The sequence below is a fragment of the Saccostrea cucullata genome, unplaced genomic scaffold (genome assembly GCF_032062105.1).
Source record: "Saccostrea cucullata isolate Sc308-1 unplaced genomic scaffold, CSIRO_AGI_Scuc_v1 ctg319, whole genome shotgun sequence".
In the NCBI taxonomy this organism is placed as follows: domain Eukaryota; kingdom Metazoa; phylum Mollusca; class Bivalvia; order Ostreida; family Ostreidae; genus Saccostrea; species Saccostrea cuccullata.
This window is the reverse complement of record NW_026920610.1, coordinates 1,245,163-1,261,277: the sequence shown is the minus strand read 5'-3', so window position 1 is coordinate 1,261,277 and position 16,115 is coordinate 1,245,163. Positions and strand designations below refer to the sequence as shown.

General features: G+C 34.2%; 1 protein-coding gene across 5 annotated transcripts in view; it reads right to left on the bottom strand.

The window, feature by feature from the left end:
- Positions 1–16,115, bottom strand: part of LOC134253816 (breast cancer anti-estrogen resistance protein 1-like) — a 30,920-nt gene that overhangs the window by 12,994 nt on the left and 1,811 nt on the right. The window contains exons 1-2 of one of the 5 annotated variants that reach the window (XM_062736418.1): positions 14,721–14,921; positions 1,188–1,466 (exon numbers count right to left, since the gene is read on the bottom strand). In XM_062736418.1, coding sequence (XP_062592402.1) covers positions 1,188–1,466; positions 14,721–14,750 — 309 coding nt within the window. In that variant the 5' untranslated portion in view covers positions 14,751–14,921. Of the gene's footprint in view, positions 1–1,187; positions 1,467–1,604; positions 1,765–3,297; positions 4,164–12,806; positions 13,153–14,720; positions 14,922–16,115 lie in introns of those variants that run through there. The other 4 variants (XM_062736412.1, XM_062736424.1, XM_062736437.1 and 1 more) reach the window with 4 other exon arrangements.

The following is a 16,115-nucleotide window of genomic DNA, read 5'->3' as shown; positions in this document are numbered from 1 at the left end:
TTGACTAACCACCATACCTAGATCTGACTTCATCCTAATCTCCTACTGACAAAAGGAGGAATTAAAAGTCTACCATAGATCACTTCTTCAAAATCTTATCAACTAAATCAGATATAACCCTATACCCCCTTCTCTGTTACAAATAATGACACCTCCCTAATCAGCCCGTCAGAAAATTAAATAAAAAGGCTGAAAACTCCACAATTCTTAACAAAACCCCCCTGAATGGATGTAATCAAGCAGAGAAAGCTGTCTTAAAACATTAACAGTCAAGTGATTCTCAATCAAGTTGGGACAATTTTCACAAAATCAGCGATTTTCAGTGATAAATAAACTGAACTTAATATTAGCAATGGTTATGTAGTGATCAGTATATCCAGGATACAATTATCATCTCATTTTCATCTAAATTTGCTTTGATGCTATTAGCCGAGACAAAATTAAACTCAGAAGTGCTTTTTTACATCATCACAATTATTTTCGAAATAAAACCTTTCAATCCCCCGACGAGATATACTTCTGAGAACCTGCAGCTGTATTGTCTGACTTCGCATCAGTTCTAAGATAACTGTATATTCTTATCTATGAAAAGTTCGCAAATAAATATCACTTTTATTAAGAATATGCAATTCATCCTGTTCCATCCATTAAAAGCATAACAATTATTACTAGAGTAAAGACATGGTTATGATAAAAGAAATGAAAACCTGGGGTTGCCAAAATACTCCATTATGGTACTTTTATTGAAATGCCTCCGGAATGACGGAAATTTTGACTGCAGTTGCACTTAAACAAAGTTCTGAATTATGTTTAATAGATAGAGGTTAACCTTTTGGAATAATCTGAGTTTATTTTGGCATCAATCAATTGGCATTTAAGCATTAAATAATCCTGTATGGACCTTGATTAACTGTTTAAGTAGTACCGATCAGTAAACAAGCAAAGAAAGATTTTAGATTACTATAAAAGGTTACTGATAAGGTTAACTATAATCCCCAGCAAGAAGATTATCTCTGACCATTACAATAGTAAAATCACAGATACAATTCTTCTGCAGTTTGAAAGGATCTGCTAAAAAGTATATCCTGAACAAATGCCCAATAGTTCCCTTATTTTTTCTTCACAAAGTACTAGTTAGTACATTCATGTTATGGTACTGAACTACATGACACAACCCTCAGTCGTACCTGATTATTACTGACGTCCCAACTCCTGCGATGCCAATTCTTGTTGGACGATGGTGGCGTTTGGTACAGGTTTTCTGGGTGTCCATTTTCGGTCATCCCTGACAACATTTTGAGTCGGTTCCCTGGAGCGATCCCCTGCTTCCCCCGGAGGGAACAGAACCACCACCCCTCCAGTCCATTGAAGTCCTGTTCGAGCACGGTCAGGACATCCCCCCGCTTGAAGGCCAGCTCATCGGGGGTCTCTGCTAAGTTGTCATATAAAGCCTTTGCCAGTAATGTCTGAAAAGGGATCATGATCTTGTATTATATTCAAAATCTGCTTGAAATTAATATTATACGAAAGCAAGAAGCATTTCTCTCTAGTGTCTACTTTGGATTAGAATAAACTTTCTATGGTACTTAATGTTGAAGACTTACAACCATTTAGTAAAATCTAAAACAGTTTTATTCCTGCATGAAAAGTTACATGTATACCCTTCATCTTCAAGCACATTGTTAAGGGTCCCGACTATAACAAGCACTTATTTAATATGACCCCCAAGAAATGCGATGTCAAATTCCTTATGTTAATTTCTTGCATATATACTCAATCTGAAGCAAACAGGTTATGCAACTTCTTAACTTCGTGAGCTGGCATCAGGTAAACAGAGAGGATCAAATCACACATTCCTTTTCCTCTTTTTTCTAACTTATAAAAACTGGAGGTGTGAAAAGGTGAATCTGAAGAACTGGATTGAGTACAAACCATATCAGTTAAGGAGGTCATAGACTTACCACGCATCTACTATGAAGTCATTGTTGAGGGATCTGTTTTTGTTTTTTCCTGATGTGTAACAGAGATAGAATGCCAATCACTGACTATTTTAAAACACAGGATGGGTGCAAGGAATCTATTTTTTTTAACTCTTAACACTTTTTTAAAGCATAAAAATTTAATTCTCCCTAGATGATTAAGAAGCAGAATCAGAGACCACTTTTAATCCCCTTTTAGAACTATTTTAATTATTCTCCCTGGAGGATAAAAAATTTTTTATCAATATTTACCAAGAAGAGACCACATGATAATTTTATAGGGAACATAAGGAGGAATTAATCTGATCTAAACATAAGAAATTTACATATAAATACATGTCCCACTGTACATGCACAGCATGTGTTAATAATCAATATATGAATTTTGTATTAGGAGTATTTCTTATTTACCAAAGGTTGTTGTATGGATTGGTTTTAGTATGTGTTGACAATGATTAATCTTAAAAGAAAGAACAATTTAATCAATGTATTTTAATGGCAACAAAAATAATTTTTACAAGCTGATGCCCAGATCACTATTACAATATTGATTTTTAATGGTATTTTGAGAGGCACTGGTCTGTTTACTTTCCTAGTCCCATGCCTCCAATTTCAACATTTGATGAGTATAATATTTCTTGACATGCAATGCTGCAAATCCCAATTACTCAGCTAAAAAGTTGACTTTAACATGAAATTTCAAGCCCTTAATTTTCATTTATCCATGAAAAAATAATGATGATATTATCATATACCATCATTCAAAATTAAGCCTCCCTATAAAGGGGAACAACTCTGCGATCTTACAAGTACACATGCAATCCTCAAGGGGTTTTGACAACGATCTGATAAGAAAAATTACCATATTGTTGTGACATTAGATGTGTGCCTTTGTATTAAACAGTTACACAATCGTTACCTCATCAGTATATTGAATAATTAATGACAGTGTAAACTGTCAGATACAGGGTAACCCCCCAATGACATCACTCCCAATCTCCCCAGATTCAGCGCTGTCACCGCTCAGATCCCATGTTTTATCATTTTGTCAATTTATCAGCATGATGTCCAAGGACACCACAACTCGGAATGATTGGTATGAGAGAGTAAACACATTCAGTAATACACCTAGGCAAAGGTTACACTGGCCCTAATTCATATTAATTAGCAAATTATCCCTGATTTGACACATTTTATGAATCACATTTTTCAGACATTCCTCTTAATTTAATGTCCCATACAATCATTACCTCTTTCAGTACATGTCTATAATTCTAATGTTACAGTGTTGTTGTGTTTTTTAAAGTATGGTACATACCTCTGGGACAGATGACATTTTTGGATCCAGAGAAAAATAATTCCCAATTTAATCAAGACTCCCAAAATAAAGTTTTATATTCCCAGAGTAAAATCATGTTTCCAATTTAAACACAAAGAAGCGTTGGAGCTCAGCATATTTCCAGTGGTACATACAGAGTAGACGTCAGAGGCACTGCCAAATATATCTCTCCCCAGTGATCTATATATAAATGTTAAACTCCAGACACTTCACATTCAGCCAGATAAATAATAGATAGATGTGTGGTGCAGGTAAGAAGGTGAAGCGCTGGGGAAACCTGGACGCTCTAAATCCAATTAGAGCAGGTCACAATTAAATTAACAGCAAGTAATAAAAGTCACCGTCCTGTCCAACCCTAATTATATCATAAATGGTTCCACAAAAGTCTGAGAATTTTTTTTTTTACAACACCTGGTATAAATATAAAGGTATACTTATAATTCCTAGTTTATAAAATGTCCATTTTATGAAGAAACTTCTGTCTCGGGTGTACACTAGGTTATATTAAGTCCACATTCCACGGATTGTTGAGTATTTTTTAAATAAACGTCCAATAAACACAATGTTTGAACACAATGCCTGGCGCAATCTTCCCTCAGTCAAGATTAGCAGGCCCACTCTTTTACTCAAAAGACTCTCAACAAAGATATTTAAACATTTCACGGCAAGCTGCACACCGAGGGAGAGATGTAAATATCCTATAATGCTCTCTTTTTCTTCTAACTAATCTCAGATACACATGCTTTCTTTAATAAAGCTGTCATTTCTACAAAAAGTTTTCTTTTCTCCCTAAATCTGACTTTAGTCTCCTGCTACTAAAAGCTGATGACAATTCACACTTAGAGGTGTACTAGCTTGTAATCAGAGGCTTTGTTGGGGGGCCCCCAAGGGGCAAAGTCTGCATTTAATAACCTATTGTCAGCACTGGCCCGAATGCTATCTTCTTAACCATTCCACTATTTTATTACAAATGGTATTGACTTTATTCAATATGAACCTGAAAATTTTTTGCTATTCAAGTCTATTTTGATTCAATGACAGTGAACAATTAAATATCCATATTTGGTTATCACTCAATAATTTTGCCCAAAATAAAATGTGTGAAAACAAATGCTGCATATAATATATGCATATTTGTGGTTGGCGTCATATAGTCACAATAAAAGTGCATGATTTTAGGTTAATATATACCAGGTACATTTAAAGTCTTTTTTTTTAACTCTTTAAATTTCAGGGAAAGTAATACACAAATCAATTATATAATTATTATATCATGAAATATATAATACCAAATGGAATTAAACATTTAATCATTAAATGTATGTTTGATAACAACCTCCTCCCTCCCCAAAAATATCATTCAATTTTTTTTTTCATATATCTGGAGACAAAAAATTCATGCACTTCTTAACCTGTCAAGGTCACAGATGGCCATGCATTGGCTAGGTGAATCCATTGTTGACGGCTCCCTAAGATTACACACTGACTGCCAGATGGACATCCTGCCAACAATACACCATTGTTTCTCTTCTGGTCCCTCAAACAATAATTTGTAAAAGCAAAGTCAGAGGTGTCAAAAGGCAAAACAGTACAAAAGAGGGGTGAGATGAGAAGCTGAGATATAAGAAGATTTGATTATGAGAGAGAGAGAGAGAGAGAGAGAGAGAGAGAGAGAGAGAGAGAGAGGAAGGGAGGGAGGGATTAGGGAGAGAGTGCATTGGCTGGTTTAAGGTTGCTTTGCTTGCTTCCCTTCAAGAAGTTTTCACTCAAGTTTAGAGCTACTGGGCTAGGCCACTGAAATGTGTTGGTCCATGTATGACCAATAAACAGTATTTTAGTGACCTGATGTTCTTAAACCAGTGTATACTTTATCAATCAAAGAAACTTGGTTTATACAATCTCAGGGCAACTGACAGACAGTTTCAATGATTCAAACTCAAGACATAAAGCTCTTCTGTTGGCTCCTAATACTCAATTTCTGCAACACTAAATCAACTAGACCATGCAGGCAATGAGCGTTCATGTCCATTATAAGTGCAGCACCAGCACACTGTAGGTTACTGCCTAATTAGCAAAAATATGAATTAGCTCTCATTCTGTTGACAATCATACCACTAAACTTCTATTCTGGCTGTAATAAAGTATGAAACTTTAGAAAAAAAGCAGTACATTAATTAGGCACTAAACAATAACTACCGACAAAAAAGTATACTAGTGTGCATGCATTAGTATTTCAATTCAGATAGCCACAAAACTTTAGTATTAAAGGAAGCACCTATTCTCAATGTATCTGATCTTGTATTCAACCTTATCCTGACAAAAAGCATTAAAAAGTGAATTATTATCTGCCCTCAGCAGCTGTAGAGGAGTAATGACCATGAAATACAATTTCAGACATCACCAATCATCATTAGCAAAAACTGACCACTGTGTGTAAAATTCCCATCTTATCATTTGGTCATTATATATGGTGTTAACTGCTATTTATATGTACTTGCTCTTTTTTTTTTTTTAAATATAATTAACACATTTATTGTTAATCCATCAGATTGTGTTGTGAATGCAAAGATGACACTTTTATTTCTAAGTTGTTTAAACGTGTAATGCACTTTCTGGTGTTCATGGTGTTTGTATGATAAACAAAAATTTGTAGAACCCACAGTTTTATATAAGAATGCAGTGGCTTAAGTGCCTTATGCTAATTAAAGAGCTAATTAAAATTTTGATAGATACATGCATTCTGCAGCTGTCACATTTCTGATCTTATATTTCACAGAATTCTCAAAAAAGTACAGGACATCATGAACCATTTCCTGAGAGTGATATTTTAGTGCCATATATGTAATTTCAGGGAAGAATTAAAAAAAAAATTACCTCAACTTCCTAAACTTTAATCCCCCCTCAATTATGGAAATTAAGGGATATATCATTTAAAAAACTCCTTTATTTATTTTGGATCTTAATCAAACTTGACTTCTGCTGAATCTTGTCATCCAACTTTTTATAAAATTGTAAAAAAAAAAAAAAAAAAAAAAAAAAAAAAAATGATCTATACAACACAAGTAAATTTATCAACAATTCAGCTTCATATCTTACACTTGGTTTAATAAAAATGTTGGTTTCTACAACAATTTAAACAGGAGGAACTGACGGTTATTTAGCCTGAGATCCCCCCTCCAGTACACCTGTCCTGTGTCGGATCTGTTCTACACAGCAATACACACATCACACAGGGCCGTGTACAGCTCTTCATAATGACATCCAAACTCTTCTGTTAATTGAGAAAAGTTTTGGAAGTTAGCAGTTGTGTTTCTCTCTGACAAATGCTTAGGAAACCTGCTTTGTCAATCACTTGTTTGTAAATTGGAGCCGTAATTCATAGATCTTGAAGATCATAACACCAGTCCTAAGGTTATTTTTTGCTGCCTCTTAAAAGCTGCAGCTTCTGTAGTAAAAGTACGGATGCAGAAAGATATGAGATATTCTGTCAAAATTAGATCTGAATGTTATAAAATATTAATAGGACACAAATTGCTTATATCTGCAGAATGTTATTTAGAAATATGGATAGGATAGATTTAATAGTATAAATATGAAATGAATATCTATAGCCCAGGTGCAGAGACAAAGATGATTTGATAAATAACTTCCTCAGCCATTCATAAAAAATGCCTGCCAAACTTTAAAATGATAAATAAAAGATACATCTGCAGGCTGGCTATAATCATACAGAAACAAGGATGTAGATAACTGATCGAGGCTTGTTCCTCTGTTATATGTGGAGTCTGCTGGCTAGATGTACAGCTCAACTCCATAAAAAAAGCTGTTAAAGTCTTGCTTCCACATCATCTTCTGATACCTGAGCTTTTGATGAGTAATTTTTAAACTCTTTAAATCCCTGGTGTTCATTAAACACATGTTAAATTTACACAAGAAATGCTGAAATATTGTAAAAGAAAAGTGGAGAGAATTGCAGCATTGTGTGATTTATTATCAATAGAGTACCAAGCATATGGAAGAGAAAATTGTATCAGAATGGTATTAATGATTGAATGACCTTTAGAATCATGACCTGAATTAAGACTCTGATGGACCAGGAGCTTTTGAATCACTGCCCTGTCAATAAGTTACAAATCCTTTATCAGGAAGGAGCTATCTTATAAATCCCTATCATCTTCCTTATGCTTAAATAGTAATTAAAACTCATCTTTCATCTATACATAGATAATCATTTTGCTACAACCTATCTCAACAGGGGAGATAAGCAGGGAGAATGATCCCACTAAGCCAGCAGTGATCTCCCCTGGATACCTGATCTCTCTAATCACCCATCCTCCACTGCAGGGTAAATGCCCTCTGAGCTGTAAGAAGGGACAAAGTTCTGAAGTTTTCCATTGGGCTCACAAATCAATATAGAGTTCTCTATGTCAGTGTGTTATCTGTGATTTGTGGTTATCTCCCTTTTCTGGACCTTAAAATGGCTATGGGATGAAGCCAGTCTGCTGATTTTGTCAGCAAAATACACTCACTTTCTCTCAATTCAATCATAACTGACAAAAACAAAACAATCTTTGAAGGTGAAAGTTTCTGGAGTTAATTATGGCAGATGCCAACAGATTTAATCAACAGCTATATAATTTTACTCAGACAACAAAGTCAAGACATCTTTTTTTTTATTTCCAGAAAAGAGTGTTTAGCTACCAGTTTAAGGTTGACAAATGGATAGTGACAGTAAATTTTTGTACCTTCTATAAGAATTATAGTGATGGTATTTATTCTTAACTGACATAAATCTTTGCCAAATTACATCTGACAGAAACAATATTTAACATGGAAAATAACTGTCTTTGATGCAGTTCTAGAAATATCTCGATGAAGATTTGTGTGTCTATAATACAGATGGGGAAAAAATCATGTTTTGGGTCAAATTACACTCTGTACTATATATTCTGAACTTCTTGCTAAATAAAACTAAAAATTGATGTTTCTCAGTTCAGTATAATTGTATATCAAAGTTATTCTAAAACAAATCATTCTTTGAAAGACCAGCATAATCTATACTGTTTTTGCTTGTATTGCATTGTAAGTATTGGAATTCAGAGAACAGTTTCAACAAAGAATAGTTGCCAATCAAAGTATGTATTTGCCTTCTTTTTATCCCTCACCTAAGATAAAAGGTAGATTAATTTACATTTTATAAATACTTTAAATAACAAATCTGTCTGGTGTTTTTCTTTTCAGTTTATTTTAAGTCGGAGATTTAAGGTTGAAAGCAAATTCATTTAGTGCTGTTGGCATAAAATCACAGATTCTCATCTCACCAAGACAAGAGCAATTCCATGCTTAATTTTCTTGCCTGGGTGACAACTAAATGGGAAATATAATTCTTTAAATGTTGAAACTATATAAGAAGAACAGATTAATTTAAGAAATTTTAATAGCATAATATTTCTATACATTTTGTCTTTGTAATTAGGTAGACTAAGAAGAAAGTGAGGACAGAAGCCTTTATTACAGACCAGAGAATAAGAATGAATGCACCAAACAGTGAGGAGATTATGTTGGCAAAGACAAAGGAGTATCAGTTGTATTCAAGGGTATTATTATTTCAAGCCGATCATAAAATTACACAACACACGTCAAAACAGTCCCTGTATGCACAGCCGAATCAAAACAGCAGCAAAATAAGAAACACCAGAAGTTCTCAAAATAGACAGAATTGATTAAAAAAGAACATTTTACAGAGTTTATCCAATACACTGCAAATCAAAAACAATTGGCATAAATAAATTTGGTGCCAATCTGTATGCCAAAACTTTTGAATTTTTCTTATCAAAAAAAGTATGACCTTGATTAAATCAAATGATTGGTGCTTTCTAGTATTCATGCACTTTTGTGAAATTGAGTTGCACAATATACAAAGTTTCAAAGACCATGTACTGCACAAACAATTATAACTGCTTTCCCTTGCATTTTATTTACAAGTCCTCTTTGCACCTGAGAGATAAATATCAACATTTTCACATCACACCTGTGTCAGGTCAGAATGTAGCTGGGAGTACTAAGTCTCCTTTGATGAGATGTAGGCCTGTAGATCACATACACAAGGTGTTATCTTGATTATAAAACCTGCACATTGACCAACATTGAACAAAGCCTCCCAAGGGGCGGGATGACAGATGCATGAAGAGGGTCATAAAGAATTAACACACCTGTAGATATCTGACAAAGGCACAGGGGAATGTTTTACATTGCACAAGTCACTGCAGTAAATAAAGAGACCATAAAAGATGGCATTATAAAAAGCCATGGTTGGTATGTAGGTATTTTGCTTGTGGGATCAAAAGTTCTTTTTTTTTTTCAAATTCTTTCAAGATATGTTTATGATAAAGAGTGATGTGGAGCAAACAAAGTGTAATAAATTTCAAAACTCTGCATAGCATTTAGTCTTGGTTAAACATGATAGATCCTACATCTGAATTCTGATATTCTTGACATGCATCATGGATGAAGTTTATTTAAATTTTCTGCTAGAAAATCTGTGCCATTTGGAAGAAATTATCTTTGTCCAACAAAAAAGTGTAGAATTTTAATTGGCCCTTTCTGTGCTTGGTGAAGAATCTGACTCCGTTAAGAGATGACCTGCTGGGCAGGATCTGTCTGAGGCCATCATCTTCCTACAACTGCCAGACGGTGGTGTTTTATCAGTCTCGTTGCCACTCAGCCAGAAGATGTCCCGATGGGCAATTCCTGCTGCACCTGGCAACCTCCTAATTTTTTCCAATTCAAGGCAAGCAAAGAATTTGGTTTTAGAAGTGAAGGCCATTTTTCTTCTTTCATCTCTCTTCTCTCTTTTTTGTCACTTTACTTATATTTATGACAACTTGCAAAATCAAAATTGTCTTTCAGAGCATGACAGTCAGCAAGATTTATAATCATATCATTTTCCATTAGATAATATGAGGGTACCTTGTCAAAACAGAGAAAAAATTGAAGAATTTTGAGGTAGAGTGCATTGACCTGCTTATCAGTTCCTTGACATCAGGTAAATTGATACAGAGCCCTTGTCTTTTTTCACAGGTGTTGTTTTTAAATGTCAAATTTACTGCTTTCTCAACTTTTAAAGTTTACTTTATTTTTCAACATTCAGATCAAATTGACCTGAAAAATAATTGATATTAAGTAACGTTGGTCATGCCAACTCTTGATTTTGAAATTTCTCCTTAAGTATAAACTTGTTTATCTTGAGTTGAACAATGCTGTAACAGATTAGATAATAAAAGGATAATAGAGAGATTCAGTTTGTTGAACTCCTTGGTCTTGGGGATACTTTTTTGACATGTTACATTATAGAGAACACCACGAGCAGACTTCTGTTAGACAGATCAACTGTATTGTAAGTCCTAATCATGAGTATATGTTATCAAATCTCTCCATCTTTAGAGTCATCTTAGAAAACATGGTCTTAAGTTGTTCACTGAATGCTTTCAAGATCTTACTTCAAGACAAGGACTGAGGGCCAGCTATGTGATCATCAACAAAACACAATTCAAAGTAATGAGGTAGTGTTGTTAATGTGAATCAAATTATAATGTGTGAATCCAGGGTTTGAAATCCCTTGCCAAGTAATAATGTTCATTTTTCAGACCCAGGTCCAAAACCTTGTACAGTTCATCATCAATATTTTCAGTTTCTGAACAGTTCATCATTAATATAATTTTCAGTTTCTGAACAGTTCATCATCAATATTTTCACTTTCAGTCTCCCAATCAACATCCTGTTCTCTTACTGACAATTTCAACAGTTAATTTTTACATGATCCTTGGTCAATCTCGAACTTGGATGACAGATGAAGGATACTGCTATTTCAAATGGATTCCCTGGCTTGTTTTGGGTTTGGTTACAGGATCCACTACCAATCAAAAATTCATTTCTATAATTTCCTGTTTTGGAACATTTTTTTCTCAGTCAAGGTGTCGCCAGTGTGCCGCAGCGGTTAGAGCGTCTGAGTGCCGAAGGGGGCCATCCTAACATCAAAACTGTGGGATGTGAAGACTGGTACTTCCGACCGGCAAGTGCTGGCACAAAAAAGATCCCTCACTGCTTAATGGCGTTTCTATATGAGTAAAAAATTCTCGAGAGGGATGTTAAACAATATACAATCAATAAATCAATCTCAGTCAAGGTCCTTTAACATTGAAATTTAAGACAATTCAAAAAGAGATAATCTTTTTCTTAAATATGTATCAAATTTCCCAATGAGAAAGACCTCCTCCCTCTCCCCTCTGAATTACATGTATCTACTATCTACAATAACCATGCTTGTAAACAAAATCAGTTTCAAGGTACAAAGTCTAGGCAGTGTTCCATATGTTACAGTGGCTTAATTGTAACACGTAATTTAAATTTACAAAAATGTCAAATAAATGTTTATTTTTCTGGTAACTCCTGTATAAACAAACAAAATCAATTGTTACATGCATTGATCTCCAGTCTACGATTTCTTTTACTGTTTTCGCCGTCCTATTTATTTACATTGCAAGGAAAAGTTTAAATATTTGAAGATTTGGTGTCTGTTTCAATGCCCTCTGAACAAGAAGCCTTGAGTAAACTTTGTATGCAAGTTAAGTGGTGAATTTGTGGTCACTTCCCCTAAATAATGGACCATTTAATACTATTCCGTAAGTGAACTTAACCAACATGAACCGTGAAATGCAAATCACTTTCAAAATCTATCCAACAGAAAAACCTAGAGGTCACCAAATGCAACTTAACAGTGCTGCAGTAATCCTACGTGTACATAATGGTTTGGTGACGCAAATAGCCAAATACTCATTTACAATCATATTTGTTCCCATGGTCATTATGCAACTGCAATATTCTTTAATCCAATTGTGATTGCATTTGTGGCCATATTAAAAGGTTAAAAATTTGAAAAACTTTAAATGGGAAGGTTGCATGCAATTTGTAAAAAAAATATCGAAGGACAAACTGGTCTTGGGTTTGTTCAAACATGATAACTTCCCCTGAGAAATAAGGGGGACTTAAGGGATCTTAATCATAGATAACATAAATTATTTTCACAAATTAGTATGACTGCCATAATTCAATTATACAGTCCTTTAAAGGAAAATTATACTTTGTTAAGTCTGTGTCAGAATAGTGCACTGCTTTAGTGTATAGGATATGTCATATATTGTTACATACATCAAGTTTCTAATCAGAATGCTCCTTGATTTGAAGGCCCTGGGTATATACATTTCAAATCTGTTGGATTGATCAAAATCAAGTTTTACTTGCATGCATTCATTAAGGAATGATAGACTATTTGATGCACCTGGTTATCTTCACTCTGCAAGTGTTCAAAGTAATTTGATCCATCAGTTAAATTATTTCTCATATACAGACAATTGGTTAAATTGTGTCTGCATTCACAGCTGCAACATCTTAACAAATGTGCTTATATGAAAAAATTCAACTAATTTTACCTCTGCTACATCAGCATTTTCCTTCATGCCCATTCTTCGAACTTTTTAAAATTCAAAAATATAACAGCAAATATTCCTCCAAAAGTGTCCAACTGCTGTTGCACTAGATTATCAACAAAATGTAGTAACAGAGTAATCCTTTTGAATAGCCATCACTTTTTAAGTTTCGTCAACATGGATTTGGTTAAGCCAGCTTAGCCATGAGAAAAGTAGCTGTCCCAACTAAAAAATCTTTGGTTACTTAGGAAAAGACGGATACAACAAGGTCTATTTGGAAAACATGATACGGTGACCAGATATGTCAACTATTTACAAGTGCATCACGATTTTCATCTACACTGCTAGACCACTTAACATTCACTGACGCCTAAGTAAACTTTCTCACAACTTAGTACTAAATGCTTCCTAAATCAATGGCACTTTTCCTGTTTATGATTAAGCTTATAAAAATCTAGGAGTATTTTTTCAGTAAAATAAATACTATCTGGCTATAAATTTACCAAATATGCAGGATATAACTGAAATGAAACAGGACTTTTTAAACATGTTTTACCACAACAAAAATGGAAGTCCATTCATAAAATTGCAGACTGATTATAGGGTTTCATAAGGAAAATGTTATGAATTATTTAAAGAGTCATATCTTAAACTTACGCACCCAAAAAAGTGAGTTCAAACTCATTACTATAGCATATTGTTTATTATATACTTTTTGAAAACCCAAGAAATTTATGATTAAAAGTATATTGTGTGAATACATTTTAACATTCTCTTGCAAATTTTTAACCGCTGTGACAAAACCACTATGACGAATATCTTTTCCATTTCAGACTTTATCTGTTTGCCAATACTTAATAGTAGACTCCTAAACATTATGTGGAGGTTTTGTACTAGAACAAGTAGTGACAACTTGTTATTAACTTTATTAAGCAGTACGAGAAAATATACCTATTCAGGTACACAGGTGTGTCATAGTACTTAATCAGGGGTAACACAGATTAGGGGATTAGCCGTCAACTCATGTAAATACATGTACACGGCTTTGTGTGGAATATATCATGTGTATGGCTAATGCATTTCATAAACAGTTTATTTTAATAAAGATGAAAATAATACCTACAAGGCCTGCCAAATATTACAACAGTTGCTCCTTACTGTTCAACTCTGAAGAATTTCTGTGTCAACAAGGGTTATTAAATAACCACTTATGAAATGCTTACTTCATAAATCATAATTCAGTACAATTTTACTATTTAACAGAGAAAGAGACACCCTGACTGTCAATACACACTTTTAAAAACGCAATCTTTGTGGAAAAAGTGATTTCACGGCTCATAAAACAGACTCATCCTAAAGGTCATTAGTACATTCTCTCCTATAATGCCAACCACTTATGTAAATGACAACAGGTTAAGCTGTTTACAAGGCAAATCATATTTATGTTCATAAATGTTTAAAATTCCTTAAACATCTTAAATATGACTTTCTATTAATAATATCAATACTATTATCTTCACACTTTGTTCCAACTGATCAATTAAATATATATTGAAATATTTTTAAAATAAATTCTATGGACTTAAACTTCTATTATCTTGGTATTAAGAATCATATTTGCTAATTGTTTACAAACACCCAAGTCGTACAGGTGTCTAAAAAGCTCATATGAAAAATATTTTGATCTTTAAATTGTCTCTTAATTCTTCAATGAACTGCAGCTGACCAAAACTGTCTGTAGGTGTCTTTTTTTTTTAATAATCTATAAACCATTACCCTTTCTTAATTCGTTTTGAAAAGTTATATTGCACTCCCCAAGGACTTACTTAACCGCACTTATATATAATTTGATGCAAAGCATTAGATATTATTCTTTCTATTTGTTACTCATTTTTTGAAATTTAAATACAATGATACCTTCATTTTCAGATTTTCCCACAGAAACATCCTCCAAAAAATGACATACAATTATTCTCTTGATATCAATCCATCACCCAATTCAAAATTTGAAAACGTTCGACGCAGGTATATGATTATTGAAGTTCACACAGTGTATATACATATTTACACAATGCAAGGTCAGTACTCAGTATCTGACATGTGGTGGTCCCAGTCACTGGCTGTCCATGCACTGACCATCCTGGCCACTTCCCTGCCTCTGGGGCAGTCCTGATTAATGAGCAGAACTTGTCACCCTTTGTTTAGCCTACTACATGAAAAGTCATTAACAAAGTTGTCACACACTTTGTTTTGATGATTTTATCAATCAGACACAACACCTATGTGTCAGACTTCATGGACTTAGGAAGGAAAACAACCATATATTCAGCACTCTTTGTCTTTTTGGCTAATCAGCACACTTTGCTTAGCAATTGGGAGGTCCCAGGTTTAAATCCCATTCTGGTCCAAATTTCCCCTCACCTGTTATATTTGGCCCCCAAAAATAAAATCCATGTGTGCATGATTTAGAAGATCGAGTTTTGGTGAAGTTTCCAGGAGGGAAAACCTCAAGAAAAAGGGGAAGGGGATGGGGAGGTATATTTAATATAACAGGAATTGGGTATCTAAGCCTGTTAACTCAGTGGTTAAACTGCCCACATGGTTAGTGGAAGGTCCAGGGTTTGAGTCCCAGTATGGCCAACATTTTTCATCATCTGTTGTACACTTGGTTCTAAATTTATGCAGAGTAGTCATGGCGGATGGAAAATTGTCAAAGTTAACATAAATAACAGTTTCGTCTACAAAATGTTAATATGTATACTAGACCTTTTTTACCCTACAAAATCTTTCCATGGGGGCTCCCCAGGGCTTTGCCCTGGACCCACTGGGGGCCTAAATTTACTTTTATTAGCCCCCCCTAACTTCAAATCCTGGATCCGCCCCTGGTAGTTCACAATTAAATTACGATCTGTTTCCATAACTGCTAATACTTGTTGTTTTCGGATATCCCCTAACTATGTGTATGGGTTTAATGATTAAAGAAACTGCTGGTTTTGGAAAAGATATCTTCTTTTCTGTAGGTTCTTTTTAGTTTTACTTATTAACTATATAATGAAATTAGGTTCTAACCACTGACAGAAGTGGCCCTTTTTCTCTACAACAAGGATTATATCTACAGCAATGATTCCCTAATTAAGCTATTTATTTAATGGACAGTCCCCAGAGACCTACTGAAAGGGTACATAACTGTGACATAAAAATCCAATCAAGGCTGTCAGTTAGTATTCAGTCCTGTCCATCTAATGCTGATTTAAAATTGAATATATACTATTCTACTATACATGCTATATGAAAATTGAAGAGTGTGTTATC